General features: G+C 40.1%; 2 protein-coding genes across 2 annotated transcripts; both read right to left on the bottom strand.

Annotated features, from left to right (window-relative positions):
• Window positions 1–259: 259 nt before the first annotated feature.
• On the bottom strand, window positions 260–10248 carry pla2g15 (phospholipase A2, group XV). The gene is made up of 7 exons (XM_038706208.1): window positions 10098–10248; window positions 8266–8422; window positions 6360–6478; window positions 6043–6141; window positions 4424–4648; window positions 2448–2560; window positions 260–2283 (listed from the first exon to the last, which is right to left on the bottom strand). Exons 1-7 carry the CDS (start codon window positions 10246–10248, stop codon window positions 1882–1884), a joined length of 1266 nt encoding a protein of 421 aa, XP_038562136.1. The 3' UTR covers window positions 260–1881.
• A 279-nt stretch (window positions 10249–10527) lies between these two features.
• Window positions 10528–19328, bottom strand: lcat (lecithin-cholesterol acyltransferase). Its single transcript, XM_038706207.1, is given in 9 exon segments — window positions 10528–11548; window positions 11551–11765; window positions 13694–13889; window positions 14142–14366; window positions 14948–15043; window positions 15208–15323; window positions 15778–15934; window positions 18388–18607; window positions 19196–19328. Coding segments are annotated over 8 exon segments (1308 nt in total). The 5' UTR covers window positions 18545–18607; window positions 19196–19328; the 3' UTR covers window positions 10528–11402.
• Window positions 19329–21322: the final 1994 nt, after the last annotated feature.

The raw sequence follows: 21322 nt of genomic DNA, 5'->3' as shown, positions 1-21322 counted from the left end.
TTCCAACACAGTGATATCTTGCCATTTATCTGAACACAGGAGTCTTCATTTAATACAGTAAAAATGACTGGAAAGTCAACACCCCATTCAACATCTATGTAGTCCACAGAATTAACTTCCAGATGACAAATCGCTCTCTCCATCTATTAAGGAAAACTTATGCAGAGACACACCTGTCCTAGAGCGCAAAAACAAAGAGGTATTTCTAAACAGTGTGGAAGGTTTACCAGGATTTACTGCACAAAGAAAAGGCAATGGCTGGCTGTATTATTTGAAAGATTTACTCTATTGAAGGCAACACGTTGCTGACACATGTATGATAGTTCACAGCAGATATTATAATTAGTTCTATGATCTTGGTCTGGCCCAGTGAGGCCTGCATGGCACAGTATAATCACTCGGGTCAGAGAGTTTCTGACTGCATGACCACAAGGACAGGGAGGCACGTTTTTAAACTCTGTCTAAACAGAAAGACCAAGGAATTAAAAAGTCATGAATGAAAATATAGCAAATAAACAGTGATGAAAAATTCAGATTTATATTATAAAAAAACCAAACATCCAGATATGTGCCCCTAATCAGCCACCTGGCTCAAACCAAACCTGGGCCATTAAAATCAATTTTATAGAATATGGAAAGTGAAGATATAGTAATAGTGGATAGTTTAATTTTACACTGATTCCGTCAGTTAAAAAAAACCATGTCACTAATTTGGCTGTTTGCTTTCCGTTTGTCACATACAGCCAATTAGAAAGCAAACAAACTGGAGCGGAATGGATTTGAGCTTGTAAGCTCTCACTTGACAAAATAAGTGCCTCCTACTAGATTTTCTGGTGCTCTCATCTATACCTTAAGCTCTTCATCATTGGATCTTGGGACAGTACAACTGAGGTATCTTCACTGAGCAAACTCCACTCATTGATGAAGAACATGAGATGCATTGGAAAGCACTGGGGGGAAAGCTAGTAATTGGACCCTGGGTTTAGATCTTTTTGTTTCACTGTTGAGTCAAACGGTGCATTTCTTCAGAACAAAATAAAAATAAAAATCTTAACTCGAGGTCCACTTGTTAATCTTTTTTTATCTGCGTCTCATGGTCTTCATCAATGAACAGAACCACCACAATTAATGGGCCCAACTCCTTTCATTGATTAAGACCTGAGATGTAGTGAAAAATCAACATCCATATCCCAGGTATGGTTCCAGTGTAATATGGATAACACAATAAAAACAAAGCCCTCAAACCACCAGGGACTTACAGCTTGGCTGCATGCAAAAAAAAAAAAAGTCTACTTAGGTCTCTTAACTCATTTGAACATATACAAAGGACTGAAACATGTGACCTGCTACACCGAGAAAGATACAAACACAATATGTGCATTACCATTTGCCTAACAACATTAGAGTCAAAGGACTTCTGAAATCTCTTTCACAACATTGATAAAAAGATCAGACTTTGATTAATAAATCAGAAAGTGGCACATACAGTATATCCCTGTTTTTTTCACTTGGACATACACACGTTCTTTATCATAACAACATGGATTTGGTAGGTAAAATCTTCCGCTCCGTTACACGCTGAGACAAATATAAAAGTCACTGTACTTAGGATAACTCAACAGTAAGCTTACATTAACATAATTATTGTATAATTACAGCTATAAAATTAATTTAAAACTTCAATTCTGCAATTGTACTACAAAATGTAAGTTTTGCCTTTCTGCAATGTGCATGTACATGGTAATATTTTGGTAGTCGGGTTCAGAGACAGGCGAGGTATGAAGGGGTCCCTGTCTGTCCTTCGTGTGGCTGTGTGTGTGTGTATGTGTGTGTGTGAGTGTGAGAGAGAGAGAAAAGCCAGCCCCTGGGTTTCTGCCAGCATTACGGTGAGAAGAGCACAGTCTTGATGTAAGCCACGGTTGTGATGTTCAGCAACATGTTCACATGTTCGTTCCCTGGAAGCTCTTTCAACGTCACAGGCTGTTTCTGCTTTCCTACCCACCTCCTGCATTGGATGGCGCTCAGCAGGTTCACTGTCCCGTCCCCGTCGCCGTACACCACCGTGGGCTCCACATCGGGGAACTTGTCGGAGTACTGGAAGGCCTGGGACGTGGGGATGCCGCTGCCATACAAGCAGTGGACGGCCACGCCGGGGGGCGTGAGGTCAGCCACCAGTGTCTCCGTGTCCTGCCGCATCAGCCAGCCGTCCTCAAAACCGATGTCCGAGTAGAAGCGCTTATAGTCCAGCACAGTGTAGTTGGCGGCAGGCGTCTGCACCAAAACCTGGTGGCGGATTGGATAAAAAATTGTTTCTCAGTTGTTTAATTGAGTTACTTCTACCAAATGCTAAAATGGAAAATTCTCTGTGGGTTTGTCACTACCAATTAATAGTGTCTACCTGGCAGGACAGAAAAGGCCCATCTACACACACACACACACACACCTACCTGATCTTTGGGCCAGGAGTGAGCATAAGGGAGCAGCCATGAGGTGGAAATAGCAGAACGCTGCTGGGAGCGAATCTTCAACGGGCTAATCACTGGGATGTTGTCATTGTCACCTGTAGGTAGAGAAAAGAAACTATTCAGAGAGAACTGAAACTGTGCTGAGAATTTCCAGCCATAGAGTTTCATTGTGTGGCCTTGCGGGAGACACACCTGAAACACATGACGTGCAAACATCCAGTATTCTGTACTACACGGTATTACTTAAACCTGAGTGTGCACACAGGATCTGATGGAACTGTCTTTTATGAAATTTGGTCTGAGCAGTTATGAAGTAATCGAGCAGAGGAAGAAAAGGGTGGATGAGAATAGTTGCTGGGACATCGTTGGGGTTATTCCACACCCTGTTCCCATGAAATCATTTAAAAACAGCATCATCAACTTTGATAGCTGCAAAAGACAACTGATGTTTGAAAATCTGAAGGACTATGACACAGACGCAATGTGCCAGGACTAAACTGCACATAAGTAAAGATTTCTTGAGTGGCAAATAGCAATGGACTAAAGGTCAAAAAGGCTTAACTGAAGCACACTTAACTAGCATTAGTGAGATGGTCTCAGAGGACCGTTCACTCACTGATGGGATTTAGCACTCAGGGTTTGTTTCCCAGCACTGACCTCATGAGAGAGCGGATATATTTTTGGAGAAATAAAACAAATGTACAATGTCTTCATTAGACAGGATGGAATATCCGTATTTTGTTTAAGCCCCAGACCAGTCCTACCATCTCAGAACGAAGCTCTGACACCAGAGCAATGTCTAAATAGTAGGTTCCTCAATGTGTAGTAGTGGTTACGCTGTTGCACTTTTAAAATTATAAAGACGGCATTATATATTTTTGGAAAATCTTGGACTGGATTGGAATGGATTTAGCAGAGACTTCTATTTTGAAGGGTACAGGTAAAACTAACGAAGTGGGCTTCACTTACTATCTGTGAATTCATCTTCCACAGTTATGTGTACATTGGTTGCTGGGAAACATCTGTAGCTCTGTCCCATCAAAAACAATTTACCATGTAATGAGGAAGTACCTGTAGCATCACAATCTGTAACATAACTTACAAATATAACACTTTTAGGGGTTAATACAGTTAATATACACAGGCCAATCTTTTGCAAATGTAGCTATTATCATTTATGTATGCATACAAGGAGAAATGTGCGTTTCAGTGCAATTTAAATATTTTTTTTTTAAATCAAATATTATTTGACATGATTGAATAGAATGTGTCGACCATATTGTGTTATATCTTTTTTACTCCTCAATCTAAAAGGGGCTCCTCTACTAGCAGGCAGATGTTAGCTTTGTCAGTTGGTTCATTTAGCTACATGACAGTTACACCTTGGAGCTAGTAGGTGTAAATATTTAGTAATGTTCTAATGTGGAAGTGGTAAATTTTCCTTTCTCTGTTTAAACAGCTGCTTCATTTTAGGAAATGTATGTGTTGCTGCTGCTCTTTTTTTATATTTGATATTTTTACATTTTGGAGCTAAAGTTTTATTTATTTCATGTATAAATGTGCAAACTAAAAGAGACGCTTGTTGAAGCATGCGTGTGACCGGGCTGCTGTCTGGCTTGTGCTGCTAGAGTAGAGTGTACTACTGAGTCCATGACGGCTAGTGTGGAGCTTTTCTTAGCTCTGTTGATTGTGTTACAATGACACAGAGACCACTCTGCAAGAAAGACCCTGCTAATGCTTTCTTTCTCTACTTCAGGACCTATGTGGGTACATGCTTGACTATTTCTTTATGTTATATAATATATTTTCATTTTATTAGAAATCTTTTTGTAAAGTTATAATGTATGTTGTGCTCTCTTCTTTTTCCTCTGTTCATTCTGGACTTTTCCTGGGAAGACAGGGAGCAAGCGGTTCTCGTCTTCTACAAAACATAATGCATAATGTGTTAGACCTCTTACCAGATGTGACCACGCGGAGGGTCTTGGCCACCCCAGCCCATGGTGGTCCCAGAGAGACAAAAGCTTTAATGTATTTGTCTTTCCAGGCCTGTGGCTGCTGATTGAGGAAGTACAAGGTGTACATGTTGCCCATGCTGTGAGCGATGAGCACCACGGGCCCGCCAGCCGCCTTCGCCATGTCCTCAATCATAATCTGTAGTGCCAGGAAATACTTTTTATTCTCATCTGATGAAGGAGAAAAGAACAAGATTAGTTAAAGTTCCTCCACTGGCCCTTCTGTGAAATTCCCTCATTTTCTATTATTAAGTTAAATTGTGGCCACTTCAAAGACTGAATGTTTGTTCCTTCCTGGTTTGGACCAGTTGAAAAATGTGGCCTGAGGAGTAACATTTCTCACACTTCCAAAAGGTTATTTACTCCCGTTTATTTTGACTTCAGTGCAAGTGGCAACCTTTTTATATACAGTCTCCAAAAGCGAATTAATCCCCATAGACTCAAAATGCCATAATTTTCCATTCATGACGACTGTATGGTAGGTGATTTTTTTATACAACTCCACCATTTGAATTATATGAAGGTTTAAACTTATAGCATAATTACAGGTGGGTGCCGTAACAGGTGGCCAGCCGCTAGGCTTCATTCAGACCGCCTCAGCTGCACCTCTTTGCCCATTTGTGGATTAACCAGAATCAGTTACTGCCAAGTTGGCGATGTCCGGAGCCTCCCACATTAAGATTCACAACGCCTCTTCAGAAACCTATGGGTGATGTCACGGAGACCACGTCCATGTTTTACACAGTCTGTGGTTCACTGCCAAACAATTCCATGACTGGAAGGAACACTGTTTAGAAGGATGTGCTCACATTTTATCTAAAATCATCCATATTTTTTTGTTCCTCATTATCATTGCTGTTTCACAATAACAAAGTCCAAGGCCACTATTCTGCAAGAGGTCTATCTTAGCCTGACGTGTGTCCACTTACATGTGTCCTAATATCCACACTCCAGGAGTACCCATGTACATAAAAATCTAGAAGAGTCAAGAAAAGGTTTGAGTGTAGCTTTTAATCCAGAGTTTACAAAAGGCCTGGTCCATTACCAGCCAAGTGCAGTCCACCAAAATTTACTCAAACCTATTTTGCAAAACATGGTCAAAAACTAGTTATGATCCATGGCTCTTGCAGATCTCTCGTAACCTCTCACGTGTTCCTTTTTTCGTACTGCCCATGTGCAGCAAAATTACTAACCCAACCGTGTGGTTACGAAAGTTACATAATTTAGTTACAAAAACACAATATCAAAAACACAAAGAACTTCTGCATGACCCGGGAACATAAAGCATGTGATTTTTAACAACAATTTAGCAAATCACTAAATGTGCCAAAATGGCTCTTGCACTCATATTGCACCAAGTCGCCGACACTGACAATCAAAATAGTCTCACGTGCTGTAGTGTGATCAACTCACAATGACTTGTGAAAACATTAAGAATGAAAATGTGGATTTCAGGTTTTAATAGGTGAGGGTTGATCATTAATGGATTAAGACAAAGTCATCTTTTTTGTATACCTGGGTGGGTGGGGGTGGGGGTGTGTGTGTGTGTGTGGGTGTCTGCTTACTGGGGGCTTTCCTCCAATCATATGGAGCTGCTCTGACATCAACATCTCTGGTGTAGCCCCAGTCTACCAGTGCCTGGACTATACTAAAGAAATACATGCCTAGGAAACACAAGACAATAAGAAAATAAAGCATCAAACATTTCACTCTCTTACTCAAAACATGAGCAGCGACAAAAGCAATTCTCTGATTCTTGCTCGTCTATCTTTATGAGGACCCATTTAAACCTTCAGAGTGACGACAACTTTGGAAACAAAGGATTTTTTTGCCCAGTTCTCCTGTCTCTAAAGAACAGCTTGGTTTTGGACCTTCAACTCACCCACAGAGTGTTTGCTGGGGTCCAGATACTCTACGGAAAATGTCTGTCCGAACCCCGGGACACGGATGTCCACACCCGGTGGGGACGAGGTCGTGTGAGTGGACCTGTTGTAGATCAGCCTGCGCACGCACAAAAAACCAAATCAGTGTCGGTTCTGCATCTGTGGTGAACAACACACACTCACAAATACATTTTACTTTTTTTAAAATCACCATCGTTCTACCACCTTGTGAGTTATGTGTGACAACAACTTCCCCAACTCAGTTTTTTTTAAACCCCATGAGGATGTGAGAAAAAAAGTGCCCCCCCCCCCCCCCCCCAACTAAAATGCAATTGCTAGATAAGCATTACTGGATTGGAGGTTATTTTCTAAAATAGTGCAAGTCTAATCAGCATTATTTTTGTTTAATTTGAAGGGGTTACAACTCATTTCTCATTTACGGGAATGTACTGAAATTATCTCACTGAAACTGTCAATCTCTCAGACAGTTACACCTGCCTGTACTGTCTATTTAGCCTGATGCAGAAGAAAAAAAACAAAATAACTGTAGCATAACTCTCAGGTGTCAGTCATCTCTACTGTGTTCACCATGTTTAAGCATTTACCAATATCCTGTCTATCTCACCTGTGGACATAGTGGTTCAGCAGAATTTACACAACCTAGCATTTAGCCCCATGGCACCTTATTCACAGTATGCTGGATCAATAAGACTGGATCATAAGTGCTGTATACACTTAGACAGTTTATAAATTATAGGTAAGTTATTTAAATTGGATATCTGAACTCATTAATGACATGTCCAGGGTGTACCCCGCCTTTCGCCCCATGTCAGCTGAGACTGGCTCCAGCCCTGCTACCCTCTACGCAGGATAAGCGGTTGACGATGGATGGATGGATAGATAACTGAACTCACTTTGCTGAGAAGTGGTCATACAATTTCATCTCTGCGTTTAGACAGCTTTACATTTAAGGTGAATCCTGACCTTTAAATGAGCTATCGTACACCTGTATAAAAAAAAAAAAAAATTTAAACACACGACGTGCAGCATGTAGCCACAGTGTGATGACAGCCAGTCACAAGTATAATCATATGATCAGTTACATGACTGTTGATCATGGATTTCCACTATGTACTCATGTTGTCCTTATTTCAAAATAAGAGCACACTGTTAGTCAAGATGGCTTAGTCCAGGATTAACAAATCAATCCTCTAACAGCAGTTTAAGAAATTAAGAACTAAAAGCGTCATTTAATCATCATTTTAACATCATGTTAGCCTTGATTAGTAGAGCCACAGAGCAATAATTGTTGCAAAATGTCTCTCCGATTGCATCACGGCAAATTTGTGATTTTGAGATACTGTAGTTCACAGTAATGTCTAAATATATAACAACAATATAAAATTACAGGATTTTGTTCCCTAACAAAATGTCTCATACAAGTTGAATTGCCCATTTAGGCTCACTCAGTATCTGACAAGTGTTTTTTTAGCTGAAGGCTGATGGAGACATTAAAAGGGATGCTATCTTGCGTTTCCTTCCATGCCTCGCTGATAAATGGAAGGTCAGTTTATCCAGTTTAGGTTGATAACCGTTCACAAGACGTAAACCAGGTCGTCGAACCCACCTACCTACTCCCTTATCCTATTGACAGCTGGCAGTTATGGAATTTGCACCATGATGTTTTCACAAAACTTGTTTGTTCCCACAACAAAGGCAAACTGTTGTAACCTATGTGGTGAAAAACACCAAGCTAATCATCACATGATACTAGTCAAAATTGACATCAACAAACCTTTTACTGGGGGAAAAGTCATTTTGGTGAGGTAGATCTATTCATCAAAGACTTACTGTTTGAATGTAAAGGGAATGTTTGGTCCACACACAGACCAATCCACATCATACCTCATGTTGTCTATCCAACAGTCTATGGCTACAGGGACCAGCAGCTCCAGGTTGAGCCACAGAGTGAAGAAGTCCTCAGTCTTCTTATAGCAGATGTAATGGACCACACTGGGTTTATCCAGCTTCGCCTCCAACTGGTTCCCCAAATCCCCCGGAACTGCAACGAGCAACGTTACCGGTTACGTCAATGTCACTGTCACCGCAAGGTTGTTCAAAATTATATAAAAGGTTTTGCAGTTATTACTGTTAATGTGGTTAGACAGTATAGTAAAGGCCAATGGCAGAAACACATTGCTCTTCAATGATTGGCTCATCTGTACCCAGTTTCCAGACTGTGAAACATATTTCTAATGTATACAGCTGTTGTCAGTTATCAGTAATTCAACTTGAAATGAGACTAGGCAGGGAGCTTAATTGATTTGCTGTTTTTCTCCTTCTTTCTTTCCACCTCGGCGCATGTTCAAACAACATGCACTAAACATTGCGCAACAGTCCATGTATACTGTAATGTATAATAATGTATACTCACCTATGAGGCCAATTATTATAACAGATGCCATGTAGCAAATGCCAATTTGATGATAATATATTTTTTGCTTGTTGTTGTTTTTGTGTTTTGTGCCGCTGCAGCAAACCTGTCCTGAAATATTTACGTAGTTGAACAGGCCCTTCTGGTTGCCTCACTGCCATTACAGAACATTATTAACATTACAGAAGCCAAACACAGTTACAAGTGTAATATTCTACTCTTAACCACAAGCACAAACTAACAGCATGAGATCACTGTGGGTCAAGCTCTTATCACACACTCATGTAGACAGACAGATGCCATGGTTGTAACTTGGCCAAACACTGATAAGATTGCTCTAAACCGCAGACCCTTTGATTATGGAGTGGGAGAAGGAGAGGAATTGTAGACATTTAACCTGGCAATCGGTGTTAAGTTATGGCTCTTTAATTTAATTTTACATACTAGTTACAAACCTAAGGATTAACGCATTTAACCAAGTCTAGAAAGAAACTTCTTCAGTATCATGAGAATTGTACTGACTGTGGTGCTGGAGACACATATTCTGTTCCAGCTCAGTCATATGATCAGGGGACTGAGTTCACTGTAAACAATCAACCTTAACAAACACACACGCACACACACACGCACAAAACAACAACTTGCAGCATCTTTGCAGACAAAAGAGGTTTAAATGTTCACTAAATCTCGCAAATAGATGTCAACATTAGGGTGGTGATGGGTGCGTTTTTTCCAATATTCCACGATACAGGAGTCCCTTTCCATGACAACGTCCAGCCAAACTCCGTTCACAAATTTAGCAATGCTAGCACGCCTTCCTTAAAAGCAAAATTAAATCCCCCTCCAACAATCACTAAAGACATTTTCAGAATCGATGGGATAACGTTACAGACATAATACTCAAAATTGCATTTTTTAAAATAAATTTCGACATGCACCATGGTACACATCGCTCTCTCTGACGAGTGTTTTGGTGAGAGGAGATAATGTTTATAAAACCACCGGCAGGCCAAACATTTACAAAAGTGGAACTTTAATCGACATATATACAAATTGAATGAATATGTGCTAGCCGAATTCGAGATTGACCTACAAGTAATTTGAAATGCGTTTAGTCTTACTTTAAGCTTTATATAAAACATTTGTGACAATCAAGAAGATATTACATCGTTTTAATTTTGAATGGAGTTTGGCCTATCTTGAATATCGCTCACTGGCGAAAGCTGTTTACGAGCTGGCAACAGATATTAAGGTGAACAACAAGGCTAGACTAACACTGTAAAACACTTTCGTGAACACTTACTGAGGACCACGGGGGGTCTCGGGGACATGCAAGACTTGTCGCCGGCACATTTCTCCAACGGTCTCCCGCTGCTCGGAGCCGAGAACAGCAACAACAACACCCCGACTTGGAGCAGCGAAGAGAGGGCGGTTATCCGGTGCCAAGCCGCCATGGCTCCCGATGTCTCATAGCCAAGCGGTCATGGTCGCCTATTCGGTGCGCGTAGATGTTCAGCGGCGTTTTTCTGGTTAGCTGTTGAAGCCCTCTGATCAGATTTACCAGAATGTGGCTATTGACGATGATCAGTCAATAAGAAGGTTTTGATCACGAGGTCCGCATTACAGAGCAATCCACCCGGAGACGTAACTTCAAGTCAAAAGTCATCGACTGCAGATGTAATCGGTTTGTGTGGTTTGTTTGTACTGGATCTAAATTCCTCATTTCACACAAGTGACTTGTGACATTAGATGCTTTATTGTAAATTGAAACATTCAAACACATTTGGCATGTTTACACGACAGTATATAATATCCCTGTCAATTCACAACATTAGTTTAATGTAGTGTATAATCTAAGGTATATTAGCCTGAGCAAAATGTTATCTTATAATTATTTTTTAAAAATATTTTATACAGATATCTAAACAAAAATCCAAATATTACAGTGACATCACACACCATAAAAACATTTTTTTATATTTTTATACAGAATATGACTGTGTTACTTTGTGTGTGTGTGTGTGTGTGTGTGTGTGTTTGTGTGTGTGTGTGTGCACAAAAAAATGATGTGATGATTATTTCATCATACATCAAAAGTAGACAAAGCACAATTGTGTACTTTTGTAAAGATATATGTTACAAGACCTGTCTATGCCTGACGAAAACCTGGTGAAACTACATTATGAACCATCACAAAAAGAAATCACTCTTATGTTTGTCATTATGGCGATAATTATGTATACCATGATTACCCACTGTAAGTCTCATCATGATCACCATCACATCCAATGGGGATACAACAAAATACACAGCTTGGAAATAGAAATAAACAGATCAGAGTCAAAGCCATACTGCAAGTTATTCTCCTTCAGTTTAGATAAGGGTGTCATGGTTGGGTGGAGGGGGGTCAGGGTTATATTACTTGCAAGTTCATATTGTTTTGGAACTGTTGCACTTACTAGAGCTAAGAGGGGTTGTTAATAAATGTTGGAGCAATGTGGGATGTTCTTTTTTTGCTGAACAAACAGCTGGACAAACTTGTATGTTATGTAAAAATCCAGCACTCCATGTGTTTTTGTTTTTTTTAACTCTTACATGCTGTTGTCTGCTAGTCAGTTCCAGATCGGACGTCAACCTCTCTGGGCGTCTCCGATCTGCCCTCCAGGATATGCTGGATTAAGCTGAGCACCTTTTCGTGGAACACTATATTCAGGTGGGCCAGCCCTCGGTACTCTGTAACATGAACGGGTTTGTCTGCTGTCCCACCCAACGTTTGCAAAGTCTCATGCTAAAGCTGTCCACTGTGTCATCCCCATCGGCATAAACAAAGTCCACTGGGTCCACGTCAGGAAAGTCCTCGTCATAAATGTATGTTACTGGAGTTGGAAGCCCCACGCCATACATGCACCACACCTCAACACCAGGTGGGTGGAGATCACCCGTGAGGTTCTTGGTGTCCTCCCACATGTGCCTGAAACCAACAAGAGGATAAGGGATAGAGTGGTACAAGAACCAAAACTTTACAGCTGTAATAATTAATATTTTTACATTAATAATAGTTCACATGACTACTTGTGAATGGGGTTGTTTGTATTGATGAACACCTTAGAGAAGCAGTAGCAGAGATGAGGAGAGGGCAACAGAGGTCTGGTAAACTCACTTATTTAAAACTCACACACGCAGTCCCCGATTTCTTTAATTTTCAAACTTGTAGTCATCAGCTCCAACCATCCGACTGAGGACATTTATTAGATTTCATACATCTCCCTCTTTTAGTGAAAAGCCTTTTGACAGCAATTTTTTTAACATAATGTACTAGTAGGGCTGGGCAATATGGCCAAAACTGTTATCACGATAAAAAAAATTCATACCATTCAATATTTATTATTATCACGATAAGTGTCAAGTTTAAATGCTGATTTTTGCTCCTGAGTGAAAATTCAAGGAACCATTTAGCAGCTAAAGAGCCAGATATTCCCCTCAGGAGATGGTGGAGACAAAGCAGACGGAACTAAAGTGAATATAGGCCAAAATCACAACTCTACATGACTGCTAATGTTGCTCTGTATCTGCTGGATGTGTAACTAGAAAACTATTTGCCATATCAACTTAAACTGTAATGTAATATGTAACTTTGGCATCTCCCAGTGGTCGTGTCGAATAAGACATTTTTACAAACAAAAATGTTGGCCATCAAAATGACGCTGTTGATGCTCTCAACACATGAAAATTCTACACATGGGGGCTTTAAAGTTTCAGTAACTGCTATTCCTCACAATAATGTATCAACGCAAATGCAACCACGTTGAAATTCATAACAGAAACTTCATAAGTATGACATCCTATCTTATCTTAGGATAGGAATTTAACTATTACACAACCGTCCTAACTGAAGAATTTCCTAAGTTAGTATGGCATAGACCCTGTCCTAAATTCTCCAGCACCACTGTTTTTTGTTCTGTATGGCAATTACGATGAAGATGGGGAACAACATCAACACTGAAATATTATGATTGAAAGGACACTCAAACTGTATGATAAATCTGTAAATTTCCCGGACCATGTATTAATGGTAATTTATTTTGAATTTGATGGGTGTGCTACGTCCGTTCAAATCGTTATCCTTGGCTGATAATTCAGAAGAAAACTTCCCAAACAGGTCAGGTTCCTCTCCTCCACCGACACAATTAATGCCTACAACTCATCAAAGCTAAAACTGTAGCTTAAATTGGACAAGTGAAGTTAGAAGTCAAAAACACAGACAGTCTCTTGTGCATTCTGAACATAGATACAGGCCTGACAGGACAGGAGTGCTGATTAAAAAATTTAGTTTACAGTTCTAGTTAGGAAGTTAAGATAAGATACTAGGTCTGCAATAAACACAAAAGACACAGCCACCAGTTTAGGTATTGCTTCTGTAATAGGAAGATAGGATTGGTCCTGTCTTTGAAACTTGAGTTAAGTTAGGACAAGCAGTTAGGAAATGTTTCTGTAATGCATTTGAGTCATTTAAGGCACGGGCAGACTACAAGACTTTCAGTATCGGACGATTGCTGTGCTGTTCAGACTACACAACTTGCCATCTCTCCAAACCATGCTACGTTTTTGTCAAGAAAACGTAAATCACGTAAAATGTGATGTGTCAGAAATGTGTCGCGGAGCCGTTTTGATGCGCCGTTGAGTAGCTCACACATAACAACTGGCGACCGCCGAGGGATTTACCCCTGATCGCAGCCTGACGGTCGCCAAGCTCTCCACCCTGCAAATCGGGCTTAGAATCGTGTAGTGTGAACTAGGCTTTAGATTGATTCAGGAGTACATTACATCTAAAACTAAGGTGGGTAATAGCACAGCTTTTGTCAACCAAGGCTGTGTAATAACAATAAAGGTGTTAGTTACCAGCCGTCCTCAAAGTTGATGTCTGTGAAGAAGCGCTGGTAGTCCTGGTTGGTGTAGTTAAATTTCGGCGTGGAGATGAACACGTGGTCCTTTGGCCAGGCTCCCACAGATGGCAGCATCCAGGGATTAGTTGTTGTCATCCTCTGCTCCTCGCGGATCTTGATGTTGGAAATCATTGGGATGCCGTCATTTTCACCTACAATGGTTGGTAAGGCAAAAATACAGGAGCGTTATAAATCACACTTACAGGTGCAAATAAAAGAAGCAACAATGTACAGTTTTGCAGGACATTCTTGATTAAATGGATCAAATATAAAATATCAATCAAATCGTATTGTTGTGTTAATGTTCCACTAAGTTAACACTGTGAAGTTGTTAGTAATAGAGATAAGTATTGTTTTTGTTGTATTGCCAGTGCCAGGTGCAGATCCAAGTATTTTGCCATTACCTGACGCCAGGACTCTAAGTACTTTAACAGCACCGCCCCATGGAGCTCCCAGGGAAATGAAGCCACGGATGTACTTGTCCTTCCAGGCCTGAGGCTGGTGGTTGAGGAAGTAGAGGACGTAGTGGCAGCCCATGCTGTGTCCCAGCAGGTAAACCGGCTGCTGGTACTGGTTGTACATCTCCTCAACCAGGTCCTGCAGCTGAGTGAAGTACTCTGCATTCTCATCTGTGGGAGGATGGTAGACAGGAGGGTAGCAGGCTAGTGGAACTTCACTAAAAGCATGTTTAACTTGCATAATGTACAGTCAGTAAGTATCCTCATCATCAGCATAAATAATGATACAGAGTTTGGCCTGAATAAATCGAGTTTTTCTCTAAAGCTGTGTTCATCGTTTTGCCCACGTGAGGTCGGATGAACTCTGCAACAAGCTCACAAACGCACAGACCTGACACATAATTATAAAGTTGTAACTGTAAAGCTTACATGCTACCAAATGGTGGCCTAATTACGCATCTAGCAGGGGATAGAAGCCACATTTGTAACAATTTGGCTTTTTATTGTTCTTCATGTGTGTTTTTCCTTTTTGTGTCCCAAATACAAACTACACAGGACATTATTTCTTAAAAAGGACAAGCTGAGCTGGTCTACAGGCTCCAAACCTTTTATATTTACATATTCTCTCAAGATAAGAAAATTCCACTGGTAAGTGTGTGTTATGACATTGTACTAGATATTCAATGCAAAGTCTTCGCCCAGTTACAGTGTGAGGGTGGATGTGAGGGTGCGTGTGTAGTTTTGCTACTTACTAGGAGCTAATCTCCAATCGTACGGTGCTCCTCGGACTGTCTCATTTCGGGTGTAGCCCATCTGGACCAAATGTTGCAGCATAGTGTGAAAATAACCTGAAAAAAAACACAAAGTGTATTTAAGATATTTCATTACAGTATCTAGCGTAGGAACCCTATACCCTATACATCATTGCTTTCATGAAACCTTTTGGCATTTCTGTCAACAAAGAAATGCATGGAAAGATAACAGAATCTACAGTACAGATGTATCCTCTCACCTGCCAGCTTGTTATAGTCAAGAAATTCAACGGGATATGTCTGCCCAAATCCTGGCACCCGCACCTGCACTCCAGGTGAGTTGGATGACCGCCGAGTCGTTCTGTTATAAACAAGTCTGGGGCACACATGTAGACAGTCATGTGAGTCTAGTTTGGCAAAAACGTTAGCGTGACCCTAATAATATCAGGAAAACAACAATATTGTGGTTCTGTCTGGTAGTGAGTGCTTAGACCAGACTGGCAGCAGAGTAACACAATCCTAAACCCTTCATCACACACAGTAATATTGAAATTTGAAAGGAGATCACAAAACGGAAGAGAAAATGTAAACATTCCTATAATAAAAAAATAGAGGAGGGGGAACACCGGTGAAACACGGCATGAAAGACTTTATGTCTTCAACTTTAGGCCAAGGAACTGAAATATTTTCCAAATGTGCAGCAACATCTGTCAACAACATCAGTGGCAAAGTTATAGAGCAAAGGTACAGAGAAAACTTTGTCATTAAGTTGCTTGAATGTGAATGGTGATACAGCCACAATGCAGAGATTAAAAGTCAGTCAATGTTACCTAATGTTATCAATCCAGCAGTCTACGCCAATAGGCATGAACATGTTGAGGTCAATCCACAGGGGGAACCAGTGTTCAGTTTTCTTGTAGCACAACCAGTGGACAAGTGTGGGCTTGTCTATCTTAGCTTCCAGACGGTTCCCCAAGTTTCCTGGCACTGGACACACAAACACATATATACACGTCAGTGAATCACAGTGCAAGGTTATGAACGGTTACGTATACTGTATGTCAGTGGTTCCCGACCTGGGTGTCGTAATCTGAGGGGTTGCAAGAAGCTGAATGTAATAGGGGGACAGAAAATAAACATTGTTCCGCTACATACAGTCAGATTCATGGCTTTTTCTGGACAGATTTTCCTTTACGGCCAAAAAGTATTGAAATTAAACTCTTTGAAGAGTTGAGAGGGGGAATTCTCTCTTTGGCGGACATATGCAAGCAGCGACAAGTCAAATTAACCAGTGTCTGCAGTCCAGAAACTAAAACAATGAGCTGAAAGATGCTAAAATCCTCTTTAAAGCTGAGGAGAGCTGCAGAGTTGGGTGGTAATCCCATGGGTGCATCCCTATTTGACACCTTTCACATTACACATAGGCATTTGATTTATTGTTAATGTAAACATATTGCTTAGTGCATTTTATTTTTATATAAATAATATATTTGGAACGGTCTTATTTTCATCTAATACTGCATAACAGGGAAATTGCTCTGCATACCTGGGAGCTGCAGGTAGGAAACATAAATATAATAAAAGTGTGTACAATCCCAACTTTGGTGCCTTTGTAACATTCCTTCATTTCATAACTGAATCTGAAGATCTATCTATCAGATATTTGCAAGTGAATTCTCAACTTGTCAGAATGTGGAAAACCACCTTTTACACTTTTTGCCCTTGAACAAAATGTACTCTATCTATTTTTGTCACAATGTAATTTTGTCATAGCAACCATTATAGGTCTGAAACCCATACACTTGATTGGCTGTCCTCCTCTGCGACAGACTGCGTGTATCCCAATCTGAACAATGACCTTTTGACTGCAAACAATGAGTCAGAAGCGTTTGGAAGAGAAAATGTCCTGTAGTGTCATCTTAAAATGAACTAAATCTGATTCATATTAAGGGCAGTGAACACAAAACCCCTCATTTTTGACTAATATTATACTTTGCACGTCAATGTCAAACAGTCACACATACTGAGCTGCGTGATGTCTTCAGAGGAAGTAGACAGCAAGCTTGATTAAAAACCTTGATACACCTGATATATGTGTAAAGAAGATGAAGAAGGCTGTGCAGATGTTTTTACTGTATATCACATTATTTTACTGCGTTTTGATGTCATAGACAGAGCAACTGGGTGAAGCTTTTATATTATGTAGTCATCTAAAGGCCAGTTATTGACACAGAGTTAATACCATTGTCATTTCATTGTATATTAGTCTGCATATGGTTTTTCACACACTTATATAATTAAGTGTAATGCTGATAACGTTGTTTTAATTATAGTTGATGCTGTATATAGCAATATGTATCCATATACCTGAAGAACATTTATTATCCTAATATAAAACTTAAAGTAACACTCATCTTTCCATCTAAACACAACACATTGGAGTCTAATACAGACAGAAAACTTTGCACCACTACTTCCTCATAAAGAGTTTGGCTGAACTGGATCCTGTAAGGTCTATAAGAGTCATATTCCTGGTTGACTTACTCTGAAGGACAGAGCTGGGGCCACTTCCACAAAGGTATTTTAGGCTGGTCCGAAGTCTTATTGTTGCTCTTAGTGTCTGATACCAGTTAGAAAGTTTCTCAAAAATAACTTATTTTTCAGCCTACCAAATTGTTTCCATACAATCAGTGACACCTGCTGACCAGTTACAAATAAGAGCAAAACGTGCGTCTCATAAAACTAAGGGGTTTCACTCTGGGTCTCTTGTCAAGCTACATTTTAAAACCTATTTATGCAGGCTTTCTAGCTTGCTATCTTATGCCTTTTTAGGCCGTGACCTAAAACAAAGGAGCTCTACAACACTGTACAGAACAACATTTCACTAAAACCTCAATGTAACAAAAGAAAAGTAGAAGACCTGAGATAATGACACGCCATAAGAGAGAATTATTATGAGAGGGAGAAGGAATCAAGACTTCGAGAAAGGCATATGTGTCAAATTCATGGTAAGTTCAGACAGACTGCAGCTGGAGTGTGGGGGGCAATGAAGAGCATGACCACTGAATCAGATGTTAGTATGACCTAGATAAGCAGGAAACAAACAAAAAAAGTAAAATACAGGGTCAAATGTACAGAGTACAGTGTAGATCCTCACTGATAGCCTAGACATCAATAAACTAACAGTCAGTTAATCAATCAGACAGACTATGCAACAAGTACCCTCAGTACAAAACTGAAATAACAAGCCACCTAAATAGCTTTTATGGTGTCAGTTGGTATTGCACTTTAAATTTTCAATTAAATTAGTACACACCAGAAACACTGAGTATGGAGCTTTCAGGCCCCCTGTTGTGCCCATGTGGTAATCAAGCCTTATTAGTCCTTAAAGACAGGTTTAAATTTCATGTATTAAAGACTAAATTAACCATAACACTTACCTAGAATGAGTGGTGGAGTGATGTTGCTTTGTAGGCCTACTCTGGGTTTGGCGCTGGGCGGGAAGACAACGTTGATGATCCAGAAACCTGAGGAGTGACGAAGGCCCAGCAAAAATACAACCAGCAGGACCGAGCAGAGGTGTCCCGCGGGTCCCATGTTTCTTTCAAGCAGCTGTAGCGTCAGACGGGCTTGGTATCGGTTTGTATGCTGCTGCTGCTGCTGGCGGCGGCCAGAAAACTTTAAGTTAGACAAGCGAATAATACAGACCTAGGCCTACTGAAGCTATTCACTCCTGGCCAGCAGAGGGGCGGGGATACTGTTATGGCACGTTTGTCCTATTTTAATCTCTGAAACACCTGGTTTGCAGTAGGCTATGTAGTAAGGATGATTAATCAAACTGCCATCAGCCCACGCGCGCACACTCACGCGAACAGAGGGATGCAAGACACAGGCAGGCACAGGGACAAACACAACGTGTAGGCCATGGTTACACATTGCCCTATTGATTCTTCCAAATCACATGTAGCCTGTTTATTTACACAACAGGATTTAGGCTTAAATGATTGACATGGAGCATTGACAAAAAGAGAACACAATTGTTCTGTGACAAAATAAAAGGTAACATTTATTATTTTCTTAAATGAATATGCACATAAGCGTTATAACCTTATAAGTAGCCTATTATTTTCACCTCCCTTCATAAAGTTTCGATTTAAAACAACGATGAAGTCATACCGTAGGCTATCATTTAAGTTAATGGTGTTACATTTTAATAGTGTAGTGAAATATTTGCATGGGATAACTTACTGTAAAGGTAAAGCTTCCACTGTACTTTACACTCAGCAGAGTCCAGCTGTGAATCTCTGACAGCGAGAACTTTCCTGTAGCCTACAAGTGGTGCGACATTCAGGTCCCGCGTGAACTCCACATTTTTAAAGGCTTTTTGGTGTGGATATGATAATATTAATAATAATTTGCAACAATAACATTTATCACACCATTATAACATAGAATGACACATAGAAAGCCAAACGTTGGTAGTTTGTTTCCACCAAGTTAGCCTACAGACTTAATATGCCTTAGGTTGATATTTCTATGTAACAATTAAAGTATCAGTTGTTACTTATGCATTTTGTGCTCTGTAACCCCTAAATGTAGCCTACCATTTAAACTGCTACGGTACTTCTTACTGCCACAGAATATGCTGTGTTGGATTAGTGGCGTTATTAAAAAAAAAGACAATCCAAGTTACTGCATTTAAGACAGTCCTGGAAGGCAGCATGTTAAAACGTCATCATGTCTTGGTGTTACCATGGATACAGAGTAGCAACTACGTTACAGACTTCATTATCAGGTGAAAAAATTATAAAATGATAAACAGAAATAAACTATATTCAATGCAGCAGTGCTGAGGATAAATTTGAGCCGAAAAGTCTGATAGCTTGGGGGAAAAGCTGTTCTGCAGTCTGGTGGTGCAGCAGCTGAAACTATATTTCTTCCCAGAAGGCAGCAGGGTGAACAGGCTGTACCTGGGGTGGGTACTGTTCTTTAGTGTCCTTTGGGCTCTGCGTAGGCACCTCACCTCACCGATATCACTGATGCTTGGGAGATGGGTACCAATGATCTTCTGAGCAGCTTTTCCCCCCAAGCTATCAGACTTTTCGGCTCAAATTTATCCTCAGCACTGCTGCATTGAATATATAGTTTATTTCTGTTTATCGTTTTTATAATTGCTTCTATATTAATGTATATTGTCTGCTATGTAGCAGAAGGGAGTTTCAAACTCATTTTCACTATATAACCTGTTATATTGTGACAAAAAAAAATCTACCTAACTACCAATGTATAAGTAACAGGGAGACTCTGAACTGTCATTAGGTGTGAGTGGTTGTTTGAATATGTGGACTGGCGACCTGTCCAGGGTGTACCCCGCCTTCGCTTGATGTCAGCTGGGATTGGCTCCAGCAACCCTATACACAGAATAAACTGTTGACGATGGATGGATGGACTTTGCTCTTTGAAATCTGAGATCTGAATAGTCACTTAGTGACCACAAATTCTGTTTTCGTTTGGATGCCATGATTTTTGTGTGTCTTCCTTTTTTGATTGCCAGTTTGTGGTCAATGTCTCTGTGGTCACCTTTTATGTGGCTGCGTATACACACGATGGAAAACGTGCTCCTAGTGAGGTTACCACAGACCATCAATGCTACATGTTTGGTCACTCTAAGTAGGGCATGTGGTCATTGCCTCATACATCTTTCTACCACGAATTTCCGTCATGTCACCTTTAACATAATGTGAGGGAATTTTTTCCTAATGTTTAGCCAGGTAATGGGCCTACTGGACATACATTGATTCCTACTGATTAATAAAAGTATAGATAGTTTGAATAAATATTTAGAAGTCATTTTATTCATTTAATAGTCCACTACAGACAGAAGCAGACATCCACTGGTTAACCTATTTATTTGCTGACCTTAGCAAAAGGTCTCTGTGTTGGACTCCCATGTGAAACTTTATGTTGTTATTTTTCAACTACACTTTAAAGGCTTTATGTTTCTCATTGCCTCTGCAACCCCTCTTTTTAATCTGCATTTTACCTTTACCTGATTACCTTTCCCTCACTCTTACATTTACAATTCTTTATTTAGGATCAGTACTCATCGTGGATTAGTGGGTAGCTCTGTCATTTAACAAGAGGGTCTTGAGATTTCTGCGTTCCGCACTAAAGACTTGTATAAGACCTGTTTGCCATTAGAATCCATATGTGTCTTTTTGTATGTTTTTTTTTTAAAATCTAATAAAAATATTACAACATAGTTATTAAATGTGAGTGTAATTAATTGTGTTTTGTAATTGACACTCAATGGTTTTCATTTATTTGGTTGATAAATTAGACTAATGCTCAGGTAGACAGAACTGTGCTGGAAAT

Source organism: Micropterus salmoides, unplaced genomic scaffold (assembly GCF_014851395.1).
Source record: "Micropterus salmoides isolate LMB-PRFRI ecotype aquatic unplaced genomic scaffold, ASM1485139v1 Ms_hic_scaffold_8, whole genome shotgun sequence".
In the NCBI taxonomy this organism is placed as follows: domain Eukaryota; kingdom Metazoa; phylum Chordata; class Actinopteri; order Centrarchiformes; family Centrarchidae; genus Micropterus; species Micropterus salmoides.
Note: the sequence above shows the minus strand (reverse complement) of the source record. Positions and strands in the feature narration are given on the sequence as shown.